Consider the following 22,771-nt stretch of genomic DNA (forward strand, 5'->3'; position numbering starts at 1 on the left):
AGTAGGGATCCTATGCATCTGTCGAGTGAGGAGAAGCCTAGCATTCCGAACAGTGAGATTGAAAAAAGGAAGGCTTTTCAAAGGATCGAAGGCATCAATCCACTCCCACTCTCCTAGATCCCACTGAAGATATCTGATAGGACTGCCACCATATAGCCACAAACACCAAGAGCCATGAGTCACTATCTGAGAAGAAGGGTCAATGAACCAGTGCTTCCCCGAGCGACCAACAATCCTCACTGGACTAAGCCTAGTGTTTGGTATGATCTCCTCCATCCTCGAAAAAACTCCCAGCCAACTCGGATGATAGTCTCCGTGAAAGGTCCCAAAAAGCCACTGATGCGGAATAGCTGCATCAATCTGATCAATACGAATGCAAGAGCCCCTAAGATGCTGAGTGGATGCAACTCTCCGATCCTCCGGAAGACTCTTAAAGGTCTTCCAAGCAAGAACTGTGTATGCGCATCTCTCCCATCCTGACCATTGCATATAACGAGATGCACCAAGTGGCCGACCAACCTCATCCCTAATGAACTCGTTCCACATAATAGGTTGTCGGTCAGCCTCGTCCTAAGACCTAGGAAGCCTTTGTCGCAAAAAATATCTCATGCTTCTCCATGCTTTGACAATGGTTGCAATAAGAAGGGAACATGGTGCCCTAATATCAGCCTTTGTGAACAAAAAACGTGTGTTGGGCATCCAGTCTCTTCCGACCGTGGGTGTACATCTGGAAATCTGAGACAAGAAAAAATCCTTCCAAGGCTCAGTGTGCCTGGTAGGAAACCTCTGACCACAAGTTTGCAAAGCAACACCCTACATTGAACATCCGGATCGATAATATTCAAGCCCCCCTCTCTTTTGCGCTGAATAACTGTGAGCCAAGCTACCCTGGCACGAGTGTCTAAGGTGCCATCCAAGCCCCGACCAGAGAAAATTGCGGATCAATCTCCGCAATTGGCCAATGCACGCACGAGAAAAGCACCAACAAGAGGCAATAAACCAAGCTGAGGCAAGCAAAACCTGATTAGCCACCAAAGCTGTAGAGGCTAAATCTAATCTCCTGGAGCTCCAATGGAGGAGCTTCTTCAAGATACTCATAAGTACCGGAGCAAACTGCTGTGCAGGCAGGAGAAATATCAATCCCAACTTGGCATCCCAAATATCTAGCAGTACATCCTCTGCTGATCCAAGTAAAACCAAGCTCTGCACCCCAATCAACTCTCGGTGAATCACTAACCCAAAAACCAACAGATTTGTGCCAATTAATGAGTGCCCCTGCTGCCAGACAGAACTCCTCTAGTGCTACCCAGAAGGAACATAAGCATATATGTGAAGCCTCCAAAAATAGGGCTGTGTCATCAGCTAACTCAGAATCAACCAACTCCCCATGACTACGAAGAGGCAACCTCAATCGTGAAATACCAGCAGTGGAGCGGAGAAAGATGCTCATGGCCTCTGCAACTATGATATATAATAAATGTCGTACTGAGCGTGAAATCTGAAACCGCTCTCCTCTATCACTGCAAGCAAGAACTCTACTGTGGGCATCATGAACTCCCTTGATCCATCTCTGAGAGAAGCCCATATGACTAAGAGTACCCTCAAGAAAGTCCCAATCCACTCTATCATAGGCCTTCTCAAAATCCAAGAGCAGAATGGCTAAAGGCTGATTGGTCGCTTTAGCCCATTCGACGGCCTCCCAAAACGAGAAAATGTTATCAAAGATGCTCCTGCCGTGTAAGAATCCATTCTGGATATCATGAATAACATCTTGCAAAATTGGCTGCAATCTGATGCTCACTGCCTTAGCAAGAATCTTATAGGCAGTCCCAAGTAAGGTGATAGGTCTCCACTGGCCAATCAATGTCTTATCCCCGCTCTTAGGAATAGGATAAATAAGCCCCTCAGTGAGAGAAGAAGGCATAGAACCTATGTCCCACATCTCCTGCAAAGCCGATGTTATCTCAGCCCCAATCTCATCCCAAAAAGTAGTGAAAAAAACAGGGGAGAGGCCATCCTCCCCTAGACACTTACCATGAGGTAAGGCATGAAGAGCATGACTGAACTCCTGCATAGAAAAAGGGCCATCCAGAGCGGCACACATCTCCTCGGTGATCAAATGTGGCAATGCATTCCAAACCTTCCTCTGTGCCCTGTGTCTCAGATCAAAATGCGGCTCAGCACTAAGAAGCTGGCAATAGAAATCGGTGGCAATCTGTCTAACCATGAGAGGATCTAAGTGAAGAGTGCCATGTGAATCCTACAAGCCTGACACTATCTCTGGCATGAGATGGGCCGTGAGAAGCAAAGAAATGTTTGTTACATCTGCCACCCATCTGTGTCCAAAAGGATTCCTGGGCATGGAAACGATACTCCGCGCGCTGCTCAAGAGAGTGATGAAGTTCTGCTCTAATAGTACATAAAGAATCTGCAACCCATTGAGCATGAGGATGTTTCTCGTGCTCTTTCTGCAAGGCAGCCAATCTACGTCTAATAGCCCTTTCTAAGTCCAAGGCCTCTTGCCTCTTAGACAGGGCACATGTCTGATAAAAGTCACTAATATCACAGAGAGCAGAGGCCAGGCTTTGAGAGGCCTGTAAGAAGTCATGAGATCTCCAAATATCAAGCATACGACGCGATAGTTTTGCATCTGAAAACAAATGATCAGGGATGCGTACATGGGGTGCTGATCCATGGCAATTCGGATCTCTAATACATAAAACCACTGGGCAATAATCCGATTGGGAGGTGCCTGTAGCAATCAAAGTATGTCCACCTCTGTCAAGCACCCAATCATCCACATAAAATCTGTCTAACCGTGCATAGATACATCCTACATCTCTTCTCCTGTTAGACCATGAATAAAGAAGAGTGGATGGACTCCTCATAATGTCATCCTCATGCCAACAATCTCTACCATGAATGGAGAGTATAAACCTCTCCCAAGACGCTCTTTCAAGAGGATGCACCAAGCCATGTCCACCTCTTTTATCAACCATAATAAAATCCCCACCAATAATCCAATGGTCGGCAAGAGGCATCAATGTAGTGAGAGATTTCCAAAAGGCAATCCTCTCACCTCTATGGTTAGGAGCATAGAGGTTGAGAATACCAATGCGTGTAGTACCCTGCATAAGAAGGATCCACTGTGCTCTCGCAAGCAAAATGACACCATGTCCAATGATGCAAGGCAAGATCAAAGCTGAAACAAAGATACAAACACCACCCTTGGTACCAACAGCCGGTGACCAAAAGGTGTGTCCCGAGAGAAGCTTGCCTGATCTCCCACACAGACTAGCATCCAGTTTATGCTCTTGCAAGAGCAATATATCCATAGGTCCACCTGTGATGACTGCACAATGAGGCTGGGTTTTTACAACTTGTTTCCGTCGACGCGGAAAAAAACCCCCAAGACCCTGAATGTTCCAAGAGACAATCCTCATAAAGACTCAGAGTAGGAACGACCAGATCTCGTGGTCGACGAAGGACCCCCTTTAGAGGCGGAAGTACGTCTCGCATAGGTAAGGGAGGGAAAATCTGACGATGTAAACCTTACCTCTCTCTCCCACTCCGGGGAAAAGCCAAGGCTAGTCCTCAGAACTGGAGAGGTACCATGACAATGCGAATGTGCAACATCATCCCCAAGGGTGCAATCATCCTGTAACTGTAAAGCACCCTCCTGTGAGGCCTGCAAGGCCTCATCCTCCAAAAAAGAATCAACATCCTATGAGAGGCAAGAGCTACATAGGGGTTAGGGTGCTCCACAGGGAGTGTGGGTGAAGGGGTAGGTACGGGGGTCCGAGGGTGCCTGCCATCCCTAACCACAACCCAATGCTCTGTGGTCTGCTGTGGCAAAGGAGCAGCTGAAGTCTCGGCATTTGCAGAAGGCCTCTGATGGGCAGGACCACGCCACCTCCTAGCATGGCCCCTCGATCTGGGACAATCTCTAGCAATGTGACCCTGTCGACGACAAATCCGACACTGGTCAGGTCTGCCTGCAATCTCCATCCTCTAGCGGAAATGAGATCCGTCAGGTCTCTAAAGCATAACATGATCATCAGTAATCGATGGATCAGGAACAAGCACAAGGACCCGGGGTACACCATCAAGAGTGGCGGTAACGGCCCGCGGAAGCTGAGGCGGGAAAGCTCGGGAGGATTGGTACCTCTAGAACTTGGCCAAAGGATGCCCCTATGGAAGCTAAAAGCTTCCAATAGGACCGAGCAAGAGCAGGGAACCGTAGTGAGAGACCGGAGTAAGGCGTTAATCCTCCACCACTGGATCAAAGCCCACCTGGTACTGAAATAAAAAAATCTTCCTAGGAACAAGAGGAAAGGGGCTGCTAGCCAAAGCCTGAGAAGTAGCTTCTGAAGAATGAAAGTCCACGTGGAAGAAGCCTCGACCAAGTAAACGAGTATCCTGAAAGTGCACAATCAGCTCCAAAGGGAGAGCTGCTAGAAGCCATTCACGGGCCTATGAACGAGAAGGGTGGGAACCATAAACTCTCGCAACAAGGGTAGTCTGGACCTCAAGGTCAATGTCGTGCTAAAGAGAGGTGAGCTCGTCTTGTGAAAAATTGATGATTCTCCCGGCCAGTGGGGGTGATGAGAGATTGGCTGCGGCAGAAAAAGCCATAAGACCAATCAAGAAAAGTGGGCGGCCCACTTGAATCCAGATAAAATAGCTGCTGGGAAAACGGGAGCAAAGGAAGGGGGGCAAAGGCGGGGAAGCAAGGGCAAAGGGGCAGGCGGGGGCAGCAGAGGGGCAGGCGGGGACTGAAGAAGGCAGGGGGCGGGCAGCAAAGGGGGAGGCGGGGCAGCAAAAGGGGGGCTGGCGGGGGCAGCAAAAGGGGGCAGGCGAAGGCTGGCGGGGGGCAGCATGACGGGGGCAGACGGGGGCAGCTGAAGGGAAGGCGGGGCAGCAAAAAGGGGGCTGGCGGGGGCAGCAAAAGGGGTAGGCGAAGGCAGGCGGTGGGCAGCAGAGGGGCTAGCGGGGGTAGCTGTTGGGCAGGCGAAGGGGGGTTGCGAAGGCAGCAGATGGGTAGGCAAAGGCAACAGAGGCAGGCGGGAGCAACAAAGAAACAGGCGGAGGCAACAGAGGGCAAGCGGGGGCAGCAGCGCAGGTTCACATCACTTCAGCACGTCATCACTTCAGCAGCGCAGATCACCATTCTGAATCTGGGCAAGATTTGTGTTGATGCTTTGTGGAAAATCCAGTGTTGTATGCACCCGCACCTTGGTATCTTGTAAAAGCTTCTGTGTGAATAAAGAAGTTCCTACGGGGGGCCGGCCGTTCCGGCCTAGTGCGGTGTATTTGTATTTTATATGGTTCTTTTGCTGTGTTATCATGCTCTGCATGGTACCTAAAGTGTTGGTATATTCTATTTTTATTGTTCCGGGTAGTTTCCCACCCGACTTGTGACAAGCAGGGTCGCAGACGAACAGGGTTGCAAGCGACCAGACAAACAGGGTCGCAGCAAGTTCACGAATAGGATCGCAGACAAACCACAGACACAAACACATACTACATACACACACTTTTTTTAATTTTATAAAAGCCTATTTTGTATTACCTTACGGTACAAAAGAAGTCCTCAAAAAAGAGAAAAACTTCTTAAAAAGCAGTCATAGAAGCTAAAAGCACTGAAAAAACAAAGCCAACTAGTGATTATCTATCTGATCCAAGTGGACGGAATCAAACAAAGACTAACGCAAGGATTGACGAAAGTAAGGATAGCATTCAATCCTTTTAGAATAGAAGACTAACTTATTTCTTGAATGCCAAATTGTCCACAGAACCCAATATCTAGTCCAGATTAGAAAGGACTAAGCTTGATTCAATGTAGAAGGCCATCTACCAAAGAGCCAGAAAAATTTGGAGAAGCATTACCCTGGAAATCTGAGCCGCAGAAAATGATGAATTTGGCAAAGGAAGCTTTTGGTCTAGAGACAAGACCAAGAAGATGCATGATTGTTTCCTTCATGCAAGGGCAAGGAGGACATTTCGGTGTAGCTATGTGTCTTTTTTCAAGAAGTTCTCCAACTGGGAGCACTCCCAACAAGCATCGCCATAAGAACAATCTACATTTGAGCGAAAATTCACTATGCCAAATTTTCTTCAGGTTTTGTTTCCACCAACGAGTTGTCTCAATGAGAAGCCAAATCTTATTAACTCGATCAACAAACCAAGGTGTAGGAATAATCAACCTATAGCTCAAAGCAGATGAAACCCAAGGGAAAGAGAATCCACGATAAGGTCCTATGGAAAATCCAATCCTCCGTTCTTTCACCATCCGGAACAACCGTAAGAGGAGTAAAAGGCTGCAATTGTTCCTGTGACATACGCCATGAAGGTCTGTACCCAAGTGCCAACAGCTTTGAGCTCGAGGAAAGGACAAAACATTTCCTTCAGCATCAACATCATCTTCGCAAACCCAAATGCCTTTTGGAGCCATGCATTCACTACATACACACACACACACACACACTTCTTGTTCTCTCTCTCTCTCACACACACACACAGCCATAGAGGGAGTTTATACCTTTTGTAAAGGTTTGTAAAACATTGCTCATTTCATACAAATTGTAAGTTGGTTGTACTCTAGTTTATACTACAAGATAGATCCCTTGCACAAAAAGAAGGCATGCTTCTTCTCTTGGAAGTTTACAAATATCCACAATTAGTCCATTGAATTATCATATACTTGTATAGTAAATTCATGTTTAATGAAAGTATAGAAGGTTAAGATCTGGTATAAAAAGTAGATTTGTAATCATGCTAGGCTGGTGGGAGACTTGAGGGTAATTTTTTTTAGACACTACACATTAAAATCAAGAGATGGCTATAACTTCCATAGTTTGCAAAACTTTCAAAGAAATGAAGATAGTTCTATGTAGTCATCCATTGGACATAGTATTATGTATTATGTACTCAACTCGGATACCCAAAAGAAAATGGTATAATGAAAACAGTATGTAATCCTATTTATACTGGAATTCATGTGGAAATAGTCCAACTTACAAAAGGGTCGTGCAACTCATAAGTGATTAGAGCTTCTGTTTTATGCATGGTCAAACCAAAAGGATTCTGAAAATATATGATATCCCCATTTTCATTTGTAAGATCCTTAGCACTTTCGATCACAAATATAGCATCCTCTGCACCTATACCCTAAACAAAAAGAAAAATTCACTTATGTCTTGAAACTCTAAATCCAAATGTTATTTATAATTCTTGATATTGAGAATTAATGTTGATGATTTTCCATAAAAACTTGCACAAGAGACAATAATATGGCAACAAATTTGACACTTATACACAACATTTTGTTTTTCGGAAAAGAGATTTCTATTTAGTAAAATAAGAGCATACAAAAGGAGATCTCAAACCAAAAGGTAGGGAGATCTCAACCAATTGGGGGCACTATGCTGCTATAAAGCCCCTAGGAGTGGAGGAGAAGAAAATACCATGGTTCCACTCTCTCATAAATCTACTGCATTTTGTTTGCTCAGCTCTAAAATATCCATGTATAAGGGCCCAGGTGGCCAAAAGAGACCTATAATGATCCCAATCACACAATCCCGATATCCTTTTGTACAATGCCGCTTGGCCTTTGGGCTGGTCCAAGGGTGACTATCAAGTGGCCCTGCCGTCACTACCGAGGGGGCATGGTGTTCATTAAGTGAGCATAAGAGACAAGTGGTGCACAGTTGTAGTGTCAGTGCAAGTGGTGCAAGTGGCCCCAAGTGTCAATGCAATGGGCTGGACTGGTCTAAAGTGACAAAGCAAGTGGTAGTTGGCACTTTTTTCCGATCCAAAAGTGAAGGGCCAAATAGTGGCCTGCAGATAGTGGGCAGCAAGGGTGGCTACAGATCGCCCACCACCACTAATCGATTCACAGTCCTCGGTGAATTGCAGAGAAAAGCCAATGTAGAGGATGGAGAGGTTGCCAAGGATGGAGAGGTTGCCACAACATTGGAGGGGGATTGCTATGAGTTCAAAATAGATATTACAATAGAGATAATCTGATCAACATGTTCAAGGATATATACAATGAAATGAAATAAAATCCTACATACTAAAACAATAGTAACCAAAACTGAACTAGAGGCCTTCAGTGTGAGGAGGATCAGTAGAGCCATTCTGCCCTGTAGATGGTGGTCCACCAGCTGCACTGTGACTCTGGGTCAGACTGGCAAAACAGGGGTGGCCATGAGGCCGCAAACTGCAGAGTCTGCCTCACAGCCTGAAACTGGGCAGCCTGCTCCCTGAGAGAGGGAAGTTGTGCAAGATCCATATCAACCGTAGCAAGGTGTGTCTTAGCAAACTGAAGCTCTACCTCCACCATGGAAACATGATGCTGGGATGTTGTAAGAGAAGACCTGAGAGTAGCAACTTCATCACAAAGTTGCGTCACAGTAGTAGTAGCATGTGTCAGCTCCTCTTGTAGACGGGTTACTTCCTAAGAGAGTAATTGTTGGATGGTATTGTTGGCACGGCACAGCTCTCCATGTAACTTGGACCATTCCTCTGATAGTAGGATGAAATAATCTGTCCAGTACTCAGAGTAGATGTGTGCCTCGAGGGACACACTGTCAAAGTTCCGCACAAGACGTCGGGCACATGTGGCACGCAGAAGATCCAAGGTGTGCGGAAGCCTGGTGAAGGGGAGCTCATCCCATTAGGGGTCGGGAGTGGCATCTGTGAAAGGAGATTCTCGGGGATCCTGAGATGTGGAGGAACAGGCTCCAGAATCGGAAGAAGATTCTGACAGCGAGGATGGAGATGAAGATCGTTGGTGTGCAGCAAGGGCAAGAGAGGTATTGAGCCTAATGGGCGCAGGGGAAGCATCAGTGACGTGTGGGCTCAATGGCAGGGTGTGCTCCAAGTCAAGAGGAAATAGAAGGGGAAGAGAGTCTTGTGTGGAAGTGATGGGTGCAGGACCAGCCAGTGGGGAGAGTGGTGAGGTAGTGAGCCCGGCAAAAAGTTGTGAAGGAGTGCTGGGAGTTCATCACAGAGGACCTCATCTTCTTCAATTTGATCAAGCAATCTTCTCTTCAAAGCGTAAAGTAACAATCGTTTGTTCCTGTTTTGTTGTTGTAAGCCCCTTTAAGAAGTGGTAGCTGTAAGCTTGGAATATAACAGAGTGTTGACAGGGTGTCTCAATTGCTTTGTATCTGTCGGTTCCAAATTTGAGTAGAGAGCTATTGATCATGAGCTTTGAGTCTTAAGCTTGTGTATGCCTTGAGCAAGAGGGATCAAACTCTGTTTGAATTGGTTCGATTTTATCAATTCAAAAGGTTTGAGTAGACTTCAGAGACTAAGCATGGCCTGATAGCATGAATTGGGTCCCTGGATTGTACGACATGTTTAAAGGAGATCAACCATAGGTAGCTTAATCTCCACTGGATAGTCTCAAGTTGGTGCTGGAGAATGGGAAAGGATTATCAAAGGGGAACCCAGGGAGTTGGATGCAGAGGCATGAAGTATCCCTGTAAGAGTTCTTGTAAGAAGCAAAGGGGAATCCAATTATCCTGGATCCTGCAGTCAGAGGCCTGAGCAGAGTATACAAAGTAGGTAGAGACCAAATTGGGGTTAGAGATGATTTGAAATATTTGGCAGGTACTCTGATGGAATTTGGCTCTTCTTCAGAGGTCAATGTTGGTTGAGGTAGATGCCAGCTGTGAGTTGTTGGACCCTTGTTTGGAATTCGCCATAGAGATTCTATTCTTCTTCATTTGATCCAAACTGTCCAGAATCAAAAAAATGTAGGGATTGTCATCGTCTTTGTCTTACTGCTCAGGATTTGATTCAGAAGAGATTAGTGTGATATCTGCATGCAACTGGATACAATTTGAGTGACAGGTATATTGTATTTGATAGTTTGAAATCTGAGCAGATGATGATGGATTGTGAACTCTGAATTCTGAGCTTGTATGTGTGTTAATTTAAAAGAATCAATTTCTGATTATACAAGCTTCTTTCCATCCATTTGGTTGGTTAGATTGGACCTCTATAGACTGACAGAGGAAACTAATTTGAGACAAGTTTCATATCAAATGATTAATGAAATAGGTTTAATCAGCTTGGAATTGAGGAAAAGTGAAAGATCACAGGCTGTCTAAGAGCATGACACTAATAGGGGATTCTTCTGAGGATCACGAATAGTGAGAGTCCATTGATCTAAGGGAGTGTCAGTGAAATGCAAGAGATTTGACCAACCTCTTCAAAGGGTAAACAGAAGCTGATCTGGATCGGTTTTGGTCATCAAGGGTTCAGAGAAAGGTCTTTGGTTTGCTAGGTGTCTTTGGAGTAGGTGATTTGTGAGCCCAAATATCTTGTATCTGTATATCTCTTACTTGTGTGGTGTCTGGTGTTCTATAGAGGCCATCACCCAGAGCCCTCACACCGTCTTGTCCCAAATCTCTGGCGCCAGGCCCGGTGTGAAATTCGCTTGGTACATGTGGTCACTTGCAACTGTTGGCAACCACGGTTTCTGCACCAAGCAAGCACTCACAAAGTTATGACTGCTACCATTATCAAAAAGTACAGATAACTGCCAGCCCTTGATCAAACCATCATCCATCCTGAGGAGATCATGCTAGAAGAAGGGCAAAGTATCCAAAGAGCATCCTCGGCACAAAATGTTCTCGAGGTGGTGAATATCGATAGTAGAGGGAATTTCCTGAGATTTTGTGAATAGAGACGGACTTGCTCTTGTTCTTCTTGTTTGTACAAGCCTTGGCCATATGCCCCAGTTGGTTGCACTCGAAGCACTCCCATCTTCTTTGCTTCCACCTTCTGGGCTGCCTTGCGTTCTTGTCGAGTATTTGTATTTTTCTAAGGTTGATTAATCAACTTTTGGGGTTCAAATGTGCTTTTAGTGCCACCATGGGATCGCTTGTTATTGCCAAATCCCAGGTGTTGTTTCTTCCCTGTGCGAACCATGGATATTATCATAGATTTGGGCAAATTTAATAGCATCCTCTAGAGTTTGGCTCCATTCTTGGAGACCTCCAACTTGTAGTCTGGATCTAATCCATGCATAAACATTGCCATGGTGTGGACACATTCCACTTTACACTACTCTAGATGAGTACAGAAGTCGTTCAAATAGCGCTCGAATGGTTTCCCCAACATGCTCAAATCTTGCAGTTTCCAATAGGCTGCTATCAGGTCTATTGCAGCAAACTGCTTCCGAAAAGCATCCACAAACCCTTGTGATGTGGGCTTGGGATGAAAATCACGCCTGTTCTTTAAGAACATCTAGACTTGAGAAATCCTTCGATCATCGGCTGCACCAATTGTTACACCCATGCAGTCCTTCAGCAAGCCGATCCATGCTCTGCCACACATGTAGTTGGAGTCTTGGTCTTGGTCAAACTCTGACCAATAGTGAGGTTATGACAATAGTACCCCATGTTTCACTGATATAGTGCCCATTGATCCCCACCCTGTTCATGAGGCGAGTTGGGTTGTATTTAGCCCTTTGTGGCAGTTTTTTCAGTAACTAATAGAAGGATCTTTTTTCTAGAAAAAAAAGATCTAGCCCTTTGTGGCAGTTTTTTCAGTAACTAATAGAAGGATCTTTTTTTCAGTAACTAATAGAAGGATCTTTTTTCTAGAAAAAAAAAAAAAAAACCTTAGCTGCTCGTATTAGCCTGCTTTCTCCCGGGCTCTCCTAACCCCATTGGATTAGGCCACTAATCCCAAGGATTAGCACTAGGTACATAACGTACTTACCCTCCTCAAATGTTTCCACTCTTGGAAACAAAATCTGTCTAAGAAAGAAAAAGAAATTCCCGGTCTTGGAAATAAATAGGGGAAACTCAAACTACATCTGACAACTAATTCCATAATCTAGTTCACCATGTCTACTCTTTCTAGTCATAACTCTACCAAAGTAACTATCTAGAACTGCAACTACTGTTCCTACCACTATCTTAGTGGAACTAAAAAATAGACCAACTCGAACGGAGTCGTGAAAAACAGAACAATCCCTCAATCCAGCTCTCAAGGAATTACATCACAGAGACAATTGTTGTAGCCAATCAAATTACCTATCCATTTAGGATTGCCTATTGTACCATATCCTCTGCCAAATGCACAACTGTGGAATTGGCTATACACCAGGTCAATTCTTTATGGGACTACACCTAGAAATACATCCTTCAAGTTCTAATTCTCAAGGGAAACTTGGGGTGACACCCATAGTAAACATAACATGTTCAATATTATCGTAGGCAAATATTCACCAATCAAATGATCTTTCGGTGTTGAACATGTGCAATGTTCCACCAGAACTGATGTATCCTTTCTGTTGCCTGACAAACTGAAAACAATCATCATGAGTAGGAATCTATCTCAGTCAAACTCTGACTATCTGAAGTACCTAGAAACTTCAAGCCTATTGTGTCAAGGTAATCAAGATGCAAGCAAAATCTTCCAACATCAACACTCTCTATTGGGACGGGTCGAACTAGTATAATCCCACCAGTCATACCTCGCTACACAGCCTTGTAGAACACCCATAAAAGCTGATAACCTGCACATCTTCCTCGTCAGAAGCATGGGCCATAAACCATATATCTGTCACGTCAAAGGTGTGGCTAATGAACTGGAAATCTGCCATATCAGAGGCTAGTGCACTCACCCCATGAACTACACAGATTTGGAGAACACCCATAAAAGCTGGTAACTTGGGCATCTACCTCGTTAGAAGCATGGGCCATAAACCATATATCTGCCATATCAGAGGCTAGTGCACTCACCCCATGAACTAGGCATCTAGCAATCCTGACTTGTGGATAACTATCCCATCAGAAGCTAAAACATCTACATCCTAGCATCCCATACCACTAGAACATACCCCGTATACATCTTACAATCTGTCACTCCTCAACTTGCAAGTCTTCCGAAAGATTTTCTAAGGTCGCTAAAAACCCCAAACCAAGAATGATGACGGTCTTCCAAGAAAGATCCAGTAATCCAGTGGTTGGGAATGGCTGCATCAATCTGTGCAATCCTCCGACTAGAGCCTCTCAAATGCTGCGTGAGATCCAATCTCTGTACCTCAGTGAGGCTCTGAAACCTCTTCCAAGCCAACACTATAGGGCAAAGGGTCTCCCAGCCAGCCCAAAGAATATGCATAGCTGCCCCAAGAGGCCTACCATGCACATCTAAGACCAAGTCATTCCACAGAATGGGCTGCCGTTTAACTTCCTCCGCTGAACGCAGGGGGATGTGTACCAAAAAACTCCTCAGGCAGTCCTAGGCCCGTAGGAGGGACCTAACCAAGGGGGATGAAGGGGAGCGGTGAACTGCATCCGAAAAAATAAAGCGTGAGCTGAGAGTCCAATCACCTCCGCAAACAGGGACACACTTCATGATTTGCTCATGAGAAAGTCCTTCCACGGCTCAGAGCCTGGAAGAAAGCCCCTAACAACCGGCTTACACAGCAAAGCCTTACATTGCACCTCAGGGTCAATGATATTCAATCCCCCTTCCTGCTTAGGCTTGATAATGGTTTCCCAAGCAACTCTAGCCCTGGTGTGTGCATTTCCATCAAGCCGCCCTGACCAAAAATAGTTCCAAATAAGGCGACGAAGCTGTCCAATGCAGCCCTTATGAAAGATCCAACACGAAGCGATAAACCAAGTCGTGGCTAGCAAAACTTGGTTAACCATCAAAGCTCTAAAGGCCAAGTCGAGCTTCCTCCTACTCCAGTGATGAAGCTTGCTTTTAATGCTCAAGAGCACTGGAGCAAACTGTTTTGCAGGGGAGATGTCAACACCGACAACCAAGGTATCTAGCAGAGCATCCTCTCTCAATCCAAGTACAACCAACATCTGTACCCCAATCTGCAAGAGGAGAATCACTAATCCAAAAACCAACTGACTTATGCCAATTGATAGTGGCTCATGCTGCCAAACAAAAGGCCTCCAAGGCTGTCCCGAAAGCACATAAACACGCATGTGAAGCCTCAAGGAACAACGCCGGATCATCTACTAACTCAGATGTAGGCATATGCTCACTTATGGTAGTGCTATGTGTGAACAGGGCTTAAACAAGGGCACTTTTTCCCATGTGGTTTTTCCCCTTGGACATCAAGTGTGAAAGGACACTCTAACATATAATATTTTGTACTTCTATATTATATGGATGTGGCACACATGCAAGGGTTGACTTGCATTTTGTGGATACCACACTTTTGGCTCTCTCTCTCTCTCTCTCTCATTTCTATGTGTGAGCTTCTCTACCCTGCACCTAACCCTAATGTGCAGGTTTGTGTGTGTGAGTGTGTGAGTCCAACACCCAACATTTGGTATCACAGCTAGGAGCTAAAAGCTGGTCCTGGAAATCTGTAGCTGGAAGAAATCCTACGAAATTCCGTCGATAGGCTGTGAATTTCCGTCGCCTGCATTTTTCCGTCTGTCAGATTCCGTCACTGCTCCGCCGTCCGGCCGCCAGGAACGGGCGGCACTAGTGGGGAGCCCCCACCTCCGCCCAGCCTTGCGGGCGGCACCGCCTCTGTAGCCGGCGGCGCGACTCCAGTGCCTGCTCTGTTCGTCCGCCAACAGCGACTCCGTCCCGGCTGTTTCGTCCCCGTCAGCTCCGTCCACCGCTCTTGGGTGCCCAGCATCGCCCGTTCGACGACTTCTATTGCTGCTCTGTTTCCCACGGCTTCCGGCCGCCGACTGCCGTGCGTGCCCGTCGGATCTTCTTTCTATGGATGAGGGTGACTCCATGGCAGATCATCTCACCAAAGTGAAAGATTTGCAGGAACAATTGCTCAACATTGACGAGGTTATCCCAGACAGACAGATGGTCACCAACACTCTTCATTCTTTACCGCCTTCCTACTTGGGCTTTCACACCTCTCTCAACCTCTCAATGAGAGGAGGTGGTGATCCCGTCACTTTTGAAGAGCTCGTGGGTTTACTCTTGCAAGAAGAGCTCGTGGGTTTACTCTTGCAGGAAGAGCAAACAAGAGCAAACTTATCGAGCAACCGTGGTGGAGAAAAGGCATTTACAGCCAAGGATAAGGGTAACAAGGCTGGTCATGGACAGCCCTCTTCTAGTGGTGAAAAGTCTGACAAAGGGGATGCAAACAAGCCCAAAAAGAAGGACAAATGTCACTACTGCCATAAGCCTGGACACTACATCAGTGAATGTAGGAAGCGGATTGCAAAAGAGAAAAGGAAAGAAGCAGGCAATGCAGTAGCAGACTCTTCTGATGACAAAGCACAGCAATCAGCTAATGTAATCCAGGAAGAGTACTCTTTTTTGGTCATATGCACTAGTGACACACCAAGTGCTTCAGACACTGATATGTCTTGCATTGCATCTGACAGACAGAATGCATCATGGTATTTTGATAGTGGTGCTTCGAGCCACATCACTTCATGCAAAGATGTATTTCAGCACTTGGTTTATGCTTCAAAAGGCCGCACTGTATCATGTGCAGATCATACCACATATCCAGTAAAGGGAATTGGTAATGTCATACTTATTGCAACCAATGGTGCCAATATATGTATGAAGAATGTATTGTATGTTCCAGGGATAAAGAAAAATCTGCTCTCCGTCTTAGCCATAAATGACCAAGGTTTAAAGGTTGAATTTGAAGACGGGAAGTGTTTGGTAAAAGACCCATCAAAGGGTTATGAAATGGTCACTTCTGGAACACGATACAAAGGCTTGTATAAGCTGGACAGCTATGACAAGCGCACTTATGATGTAAATACAGTGGCTGCCCACACTCCTACTATGCATGATGCAGAGCTATGGCATGCTCGTTTTGGGCATGTAAATTTTCAGAGTTTGATGCTTTTGCAGAAGCATCGTATGGTTGATAATATGCCGCCTCTTGAGTCTCCACCAAGACATGTATGTGAGGGGTGTATTTTGGGAAAGATGCAACGGAAACCATTCCCCAAAGATGGAGCTGTTAGAGCTGAAAGTAAATTACAGCTCATACATAGTGATGTATGTGGTCCAATGTAGACACCATCCATAGGGGGGCATCTTTACTTTGTCACATTCATTGATGACTACTCCAGGTTTGCTTGGGCTTACCCTTTGAAAGCGAAAGCAGATGTGTTTACATGCTTTCGACACTTTGTAGCAATGGCTGAAAATATGTGTGCATGTAAAGTCCAAACACTCCGCTCAGATAGAGGTGGAGAATACATGTCAAATGCATTCAAGGATTATATGCTTCAAAAGGGCATCAAACACCAATGTACTGTGCCTTATACACCGCAACAGAATGGTGTAGCTGAAAGGAAAAATAGATCTCTAATGGAGATGGCAAGATGCATGGTGAAAGCACAAAAGTTGCCTCACAAATTTTGGATGGAAGCCATAATGTGTGCAACTCATGTGTTGCAACAAAAGCTTTGAAAACCATAACACCATTTGAGGCTTGGTATAGCCGAAAGCCAACAGTGGATTATATGCGTACATTTGGGTGTTTGGCATATGCACATGTGCCAGAACAACTCCGAACAAAGCTAGATGACAAAGCAATTAAATGCATTTTTGTGGGCTACAGCAATGAGAGCAAAGGATACCGTCTTTATAATCCAACTACACGAAGGATTTTTGTGAGTAGAGATGTGGTATTTGCTGAAAATTCAGAACAGCCCATGGTCAACTTGTATAAAAGCAATGATACAGGCTTACAGGACATGTTTGATGGACTTTTACCCATTGCAATTAGGGGGGATTCAGATCAGCCAGCCCCTACACAAGAAAATCCACATGTAGAACATGTGGACCAGCCAGCCATTCAACCCCCTTCTATGGAAGAAGTGGAAGATCTTGTCAGGGAAGAGCAAAGAGCCATAGACACAGCCAAGTCAGTGCCAAGATGGTTGCTGAAAACTTTGCAAGAAAGCAAACTTGCAGCTCCACTCACAGGTAGAACAAGGGCTAGTTCCAGCCATGCTTTGAATGTACATCATGGGGAGTCTGCATTCGCAATGGGTGGTCTCTTTGATTCAGAAGAGCCTTCTTCTTGTGAAGAAGCACATGAGAATGAGCATTGGTTGCAAGCTATGCAAGCTGAGATTTCTTCTATAATGAAGAACAATACATGGGATCTTGTGGAATTGCCTAAAGGCAAGCATGTAATTGGAACAAAGTGGGTGTACAAAGTCAAAAGAAAGTCTGATGGTACTATTGACAGGTACAAAGCAAGACTTGTGGCTAAAGGCTACTCCCAAAAAAAGGGAATAGATTATGAAGAGACTTTTGCTCCTACTTCGAAAATGACCACAATAAGATCAGTAATTGCATTGGCTGCCCATAAAGGATGGAAAGTGCATCAATTGGACATCAAAACTACATTCTTAAATGGGGATTTACAAGAGGAAGTATATGTAAATCGGCCCATTGGTTTTGTAGTTCCTGGTGAGGAACATAAAGTATGCAGATTACACAAAGCATTGTATGGGTTAAAGCAAGCTCCAAGAGCTTGGTATGATAAGATACATGCTCATCTAACCAGCCAAGGTTATGAGAATAGTCCAGCTGAAAGCACATTGTATGTGAAGAAAACCGAGGCCGATATTCTCATAGTCATCTTATATGTAGATGACATGCTCATTACAGGTACAAGCAAAGCACAAATTTCAGATTTCAAAGCTGATTTGAAAGCTGAATTTGATATGTCAGATTTGGGGCCTTTACACTACTATCTTGGCATACAGTTTATACATACAGATGATGGCATTGTTGTAGAGAAACATGAAAGCAATAGCAAAACTAGAAATGAAACAAAAACAAATGAAAGACAAAGAGTTACCTTGAGATGAGTGTAGACAAGACACAAGATTGATGCTTTCATTGATGTGACACCTACAATATATAGGTGAGAAGTACAAGATTGAGTAGACTGACTTATGGGATAAATGTAGAGATGCCACATGGCACTAGACTCAAGACACAAAGACTTTAAGTGAAACTAGACTAGAAATAGTACACCTAGTGTGCACTTATTTCCAACACCCTCCTTAAGTGGACACTAGGAGGAAGACAAAAAAGACAAGACTAGAAGATAGACATAAAGACTGATAAACTGAGAGACTAGACATGAGAGACAAAAAAATCCTGAGACACCCCTCCTCAAGTGATATCCTCATATGGGTCCACAAGGGTAGGGACAAGATGGATCTAAAACAAGACACAGTCAGATTGATAGACAGATAGACAGACAACAGATAGATAGACAGACAAGACTAGATAGACAGAAGACTGACTGTAGAACTGACTGTAGACAAACAGATGGACCTTGAAGACATCCCTCCTCAAGGGCAATCTCTGCCTCTCAAGTAGGGACAAGAGAGAGGTCCTAAAGCAGAATGAGTAAGACAATAGAACCCCTTGACCTACATCATCGGTGGTCAAAGTGGTAGACAAGAAAGGTGAAGTAATCAGAAAGCCCATTCCTCATCATGTGAGGAATGAACAGCAAGATCTGCTGATGTAGATGCTGTAGCAACATGGGCTGAGGTAGATACAGGGGCTGATGTAGAGGTTTTAGAGAGCAGTCCTTCTCCCGGTGATTATCACGGCCACAAATGGTGCATGGATGAGCCTTGAAGCAGTCCTTCTCCAAATGATTAGTTTTTCCACAATGGGTGCAAGGCTTTCTTACCTTAGAACCTCCTTTCTTTGCTAAAAAAGCAGTGTCAGTTACCTTTTGTTGTTTTGTTCTTTCCTCTTCTTGGAGAGCATTGATGATACCTTCAAGAGTAGGATTATTGTGATACTTGAAGGTAGTGACAAGAGTAGCATAGGTTTCAGGTAAGCTTTTGAGAAGCACAGCAATAGCAATATCTTCGGAGATGGGGGACTTCACTGAAGCAAGCTGAACCATAAGACTGCGAAAATAATTGACATGAGAGGCTATAGTAGCTCCCTCCTGCATATATAGATCAAAGAATGAGATCATAAGTGCAATCTTAGAGTTTTTAGAACGAGGTCCAAAAAGGGTATCCAAAGTGATCCATGCTCGAGAAGCAGACTGTATGTCGGAGATGTGATGAATGTAATCATCGCCAAGACCGAGCAGGATGATAGCATAGGCTTTGTCATTCTTGGCAGTGGGAGCATAAGTGATAACTTGCTCAATGTCTGAATCTTCGGGAGCAGCATGGTGAACAACGTCCCAAAGACCTTCTTTCATAAGATGGCACTTGATTTTGATTTGCCAAGTATGAAAGTTGGAGCCATTGAATTTGTCGATAGACATGAGAGAATGAGTAGAAGAGGCCATGTGGGAAGGTCTTACCTCTTGCTAAAATGCAAGGGCAGTGTCTATTCCCTTACAAGATTGCAGAAATGAATGAAAAAGAGATCCAAACTGTTTTTAGAAGCCGGCTCTCTCACCACTTGTCAAGGCCATAGCATGTGACAGCCTATCGAAGCATGAGGAACTAGCAATTTGCAGATATGAGGAAAGGACTGACCAGCAAACTGAAGGAGACAATGTAGCATGTACCTTGTAGATTCTTCAAGAGGAGAGGGAGACCGACAGTAGCTGCAGGTATGGAGTGATGCGCAGCCTGTAGAGGGTGAAGCGCAGGCAGCAGCAACTGTAAACAGGCCGGCGGACAGCAAAAGCTGGCGGACAGAAGGTTCAGAATGTGCTGGGCAGCACGTGCAGCTTGAGAGGTGACGTTGGACAACAAATGCAAGTCAAGTTACACAACATGTGCAGATCTACGCAGGGCAACAGATGGGCTGCGCTGAGTTGAGTGGGACAACTTGGAGAGAATGGCGAAAGCTCATAAGAAAAACAAGGAAACCCTAAAAACTTGCTCTGATACCATGTAGAGAAACATGAAAGCAATAGCAAAACTAGAAATGAAACAAAAACAAATGAAAGACAAAGAGTTACCTTGAGATGAGTGTAGACAAGACACAAGATTGATGCTTTCATTGATGTGACACCTACAATATATAGGTGAGAAGTACAAGATTGAGTAGACTGACTTATGGGATAAATGTAGAGATGCCACATGGCACTAGACTCAAGACACAAAGACTTTAAGTGAAACTAGACTAGAAATAGTACACCTAGTGTGCACTTATTTCCAACAATTGTTATGCAGCAAACTAAGTACATAAAAAGTTTGCTAAAAAGGTTTCACATGGATGAATGTAAGCCCATTTCTACTCCGGTAGAACCAGGTGTACGGCTTACTATGCATGATATTGGAGAGCCTTTTGAGGCCGGCATTTACAGCCAGGCAGTAGGATGCCTCATTTACTTGTGTAACACGAGGCCAGACATATCTTTTGGGGTGTCTTTGTTGAGCAAATTCATGCACAGCCCAGGCACAAAGCATTGGCAAGCAGTCAAACGCATTTTTCGTTATCTTAAGGGTACCCTAGATCTTGGTTTGTTCTATCCCAAGGGGGGCAGCTTGCAGCTTTATGCATACAGTGATTTAGATTGGGCTGGTGATTATGATACCAGGCAATCCACCAGTGGGAATTGTTTTTTTCTTGGCAGTTCATGCATATCTTGGTTGAGTAAAAAGCAACCCACTGTTGCTACATCTACTTGTGAGGCTGAGTACAGGGCAGTCTTTACAGCTACAGTAGATTGTGTATGGTTGAGGAGACTATTGGCTGATCTTCGTGAGTGTCAGCAAACACCCACCACCATTCTCACTGATAGCTAGAGTGCTATGGCCGTGGCACGAAATCCAGTATTTCATGCACGTACCAAGCACATAGAGATTCATTATCACTATGTCAGAGAGAGGCTACATGCAGGGGAGATCAGTTTATCTTATTGCCCTACACAGGATAATGTTGCAGATCTATTCACAAAGGCTTTACCTCGAGAAAAGTTTGAAGCTTTCCGCAAAGCTTTGGGTTACTCTCATACAGAGAGTGATCTGCTACCTTGTACAGGTTCACACTTCCACTACAGGTAGGCATATGCTCACTTATGGTAGTGCTATGTGTGAACAGGGCTTAACCAAGGGCACTTTTTTCCATGTGGTTTTTCCCCTTGGACATCAAGTGTGAAAGGACACTCTAACATATAATATTCGGGACAAGTCAGCTAGAGTTCCACTCTACGCATCCGAGGTCAGGCGTGCATTGCCCTGCACATGAAGCAATGCCAGTCCATACTGTGAGTCTCCCTCTGGAATGATGTCAGATGATCTGTGTATCTAGTCTGCAACTGGATCCCGGGCATCTGTAGAAGCATGAAGGATTTGCATGTAGAAAAGGAGTCCCGCCTATAGGGCTACCCCAGAAGAGGGCTTAGTGCTCTTTTAGTGGGCATGGGGCAGGCTTAAAGCCATCCCAAGGGGCTAGGAGGGACCCTGTGTCACAATTTGAATGATCAATGTGACACTACAAAAATTTATGATTCAGCCTCAAACTAGTCAAGATTTGGGGAGCCCCAGCCCTCTACTGAGCCATCCACACCCAGGTCTCATCCAGGAGGTGAGAGGGGACTTCCTTTCTTATCTCTCCCTCCATTTTCCACCGCCGCACAGAATCCATGAGCCTTACAGCTCAAAACACAGGACTGTGACTACAGAAGAATTAACCAACTTTTAGCCATCAAGGACTTGTCTTGGCAGCTTTGCGACCACAAGTGGTAATGCCTCCAAATGGGAAGACCAAACCATTTTTGGGTTAGTACCAAATTGCGACTACAGAAAGATCTACTCGAGGAAGAAAAAGGGAATGCAAGACATGCTATCGAAAAGTGTCACATCCTCCCTTCTCCCAAAACTATGCTGCACACTTTCTTTACTGTGCGACTACTATTAACGGTGATGCAAGCTGAGAAACAGAAGATGTCCCAATGAAAAAGGAATAAGAAGAACCATCTCCAAAAAGTAAGGAGTGCTGTGAAAGAAATGCGGAGAGCGACTATTCGAAACGGCGTGCTGAAGACCTGCGAGCTCCCCGAACCTCCGCCTCTGTCGTCTGTGTCGCCCCCCTTCCTTCCTCTGCCCCCCCTCCTTCCTCTCCCGTTGTTCTCCCCTGCTTCTGCCCGCCCCTCTTCTCCCACTGCTGTCTCCTGCCTGCGCCCCATCCCCTCCTGCTCTCCTTGTTCGCCTCCCCTCCTCTCTCCGCCTCCCCTCCTTCCTCCACCTCTTGGCAGACAGGAGGCCGAGCCATGATGTACCTAGACAGAGGACCCTGACAGATTTCTTCAGCACCAGCACCAGCAACCCAGCCCACACACCTCCTAATACCTCCTCCATTGGACCAGCAGAGCACCGACCACGCTCCCAGGGAGTCACCACCACTGATAGAGCAGTTATCTTATGTCGTGCTCGTCGGCCACGCCCACCAAGATCCCGACCACGGCATCCTCACCATCACCAGATCAGAGCCATTATTGCTCAGCATCAGAGGCGCCTACCTCGCTTCTACGACCTCTCCATTCTAGACAGCCCCATGGCGGAGATACTTGATCTAAGGAGAGGGCAACACTTCAACTGATCAGCATACATGGATCTACCTGATATACATTTTCCAGTATTTTCTACTCAGTATCATCTCGGAGTCTTGCAGTTCTGTTCTTATAACTGTAGGACAATCAGTTTATTGTACTTTTTAGTCTTGTTCTCTTTGATGAGACACCAACTTCAGATGTACTCTCAATTTTGGTCTCATAGGCCATTATGGCCTCTTAGAGACGTTAATATATCATTTCATTTCTCTCTCTTTTTTCTTTTTCTCGAAGTGTGCAGTTCTATTCTTATAACTGTAGGACAATCAG

The 22,771-nt window shown here is 45.1% G+C and overlaps 1 protein-coding gene across 1 annotated transcript in view; it reads right to left on the reverse strand.

The window, feature by feature from the left end:
• LOC147612640 (uncharacterized) overlaps nucleotides 1–22,771 on the reverse strand; it is a 106,244-nt gene that overhangs the window by 76,175 nt on the left and 7,298 nt on the right. The window contains exon 2 of the mRNA XM_086783555.1: nucleotides 7,021–7,170. Within this exon, the coding sequence (XP_086639681.1) occupies nucleotides 7,021–7,170 (150 nt within the window). The remainder of the gene's footprint in view (nucleotides 1–7,020; nucleotides 7,171–22,771) is intronic.

Source organism: Cibotium barometz, chromosome 45 (genome assembly GCF_041138505.1).
Source record: "Cibotium barometz isolate CiBa-2024 chromosome 45, ASM4113850v1, whole genome shotgun sequence".
In the NCBI taxonomy this organism is placed as follows: domain Eukaryota; kingdom Viridiplantae; phylum Streptophyta; class Polypodiopsida; order Cyatheales; family Cibotiaceae; genus Cibotium; species Cibotium barometz.